This window comes from Pygoscelis adeliae, unplaced genomic scaffold (assembly GCF_000699105.1).
Source record: "Pygoscelis adeliae isolate BGI_AS28 unplaced genomic scaffold, ASM69910v1 Scaffold161, whole genome shotgun sequence".
NCBI classification, from domain to species: domain Eukaryota; kingdom Metazoa; phylum Chordata; class Aves; order Sphenisciformes; family Spheniscidae; genus Pygoscelis; species Pygoscelis adeliae.
This window is the reverse complement of record NW_008824061.1, coordinates 1558969-1560725: the sequence shown is the minus strand read 5'-3', so window position 1 is coordinate 1560725 and position 1757 is coordinate 1558969. Positions and strand designations below refer to the sequence as shown.

General features: G+C 46.8%; 1 protein-coding gene across 1 annotated transcript in view; it reads left to right on the top strand.

Annotated features, from left to right (window-relative positions):
* The first annotated feature begins 368 nt into the window (after positions 1-368).
* TP63 (tumor protein p63) overlaps positions 369-1757 on the top strand; it is a 106626-nt gene continuing 105237 nt past the window's right edge. The window contains exon 1 of the mRNA XM_009334097.1: positions 369-430. Coding sequence (XP_009332372.1) covers positions 369-430 — 62 coding nt within the window. The remainder of the gene's footprint in view (positions 431-1757) is intronic.

Below are 1757 nucleotides of genomic sequence, written 5' to 3'. Positions count from 1 at the left end.
TAAACTGTGAAGTCAGGCGGGAAGGCAACCAATGACCGGCGAGATCAGAAGTTCAGAGATGCCCCAGATGAGCTCCCAACAGCAAGTGTGGCCGACGTACACCAAAGTTTATTACGGATGTTGAGAGGAGGGGAAAATATCCGTGCAGAAGATGCCCAGCTGGCGAGGAGGGACTGGTGGTGATGCTCAGGTCACTTGATGAATCCCATTGGCCAAGTCCCTGGGAGATCCCACCCATTCGCAAGTGTAAAATAAATCTCTAAAGTTGTACCTCGTGTACCACTTGACCTTATTGCTTTTAGCCTGCTGACTTTATAACTATTTATTTATTTTATTTTGGTTTGTACCCAAAGAGGGGCTCGAAGGAAATGAATTTTGAACCGGCACCTTTCACCACCTTGCAGTACTACCCTGATCCCTGCATCCAGCGGTGAGTCTCTGAGCATGACGTAACTCTCTCCTATCGCAGGTTTGATCTGAGTGTCTTGTGTAATTGTTAACTTTTCTGCTATCGTCCGGCGGCAGCTGGGCTGCATGCGGAAAAAATGTGCCGCCCTCTTCATGCTCAGTGGAGCTTATTATTATTTTTGGCTTTCTAACAGGTTACTGTTTAATTATAGGCATCCGTATAAGATATCTCCCTTTTCCTCTTTGGCGCATTAGAGAAAAAAAAAAAGATAAATAACATGAAAACTGATAATATTTTTCCCCTGTGTTTTGGAGCAGGTTAGTCTGTGCTTTGGGTCGTGCAGGAATTGCTTTAGCTTTCTATAGTGTGTTTATTTGTTCCTTTAAATGGAAAAGCTCCTGGAAAGAATATGAGCTTAACTATTAAGCTCTGAGATTTTGGAATTTAAAGGATAAATAAATCATTTAAAAGATTCAAAGAAGAAAAAAATTGCCTTCTGTGAGAGGGCCCTTTTCCAAGAATATTCTTTCATTCTGTTTAACAGCCAACATCAGAGCCTGACAACCACTCTTATTTTAGCTTTGTTGTTACGCTGAGTTTTATAACTTTCCAGCAGATAAAAGAGCATGTCCGAACGAGGTATCAGGGTATCACATTGTCAGTTTGTTTGTTTCTCCCAACAGAAGATACTATATTTAAGCATGTAAATGACATGTAGATGGTATTTTTCCAGTCGTAAAGTTTGGAGAGGTGAAATCCTCTGAGTGCAGTCACTTGTTGAGCTACTTTAAGGCTAGTTTCTGGCTGTGTGTTGAAAAAGCCCTGGCTGGTGTCTCACCAAGGCATTCGATCCCCAGAAGGGTTAACTATTAACTCTGCATCCTCTGCAGGGTGCTGGGGAAGGCTGCTTGTGTTGCATAGCTGTCTGCTGAAGAAAGGGCTTGGCCACCATCACCCAGCCCACGGCATTACAGGCAGCTTTGTGATCTCTTCTTTTTTTTTTCCCCCCACTATTATGATTTGTTGCAATGTTTGCGGGGTGTTTTTCCCCCCTTAATCCTCTGGGTGCCCAGTGCCACCGCTGTGCGACAGTCCTGGGGAGGAGTGTGCAGACCTGGCAGTGAGGAGGGGCCGCATTTGGGGCCAGCGGAGGGGAAGGAGAGGAGGGGAGCCGGGAAAATAGCGCACGGTCCTTGGCCGTGCTGCCGTGGCAGAGGAATGTGGAACGAAGCCGGGGGTATTGGTTTCCCTGGCGAGACCTTCCACAACACGAGCCCCAGGGCTGGCTGGGCACATGCAGCCCCGCTCTGATCTCCCGCAAACCCGCCCAGCACCACTGACCCCGACG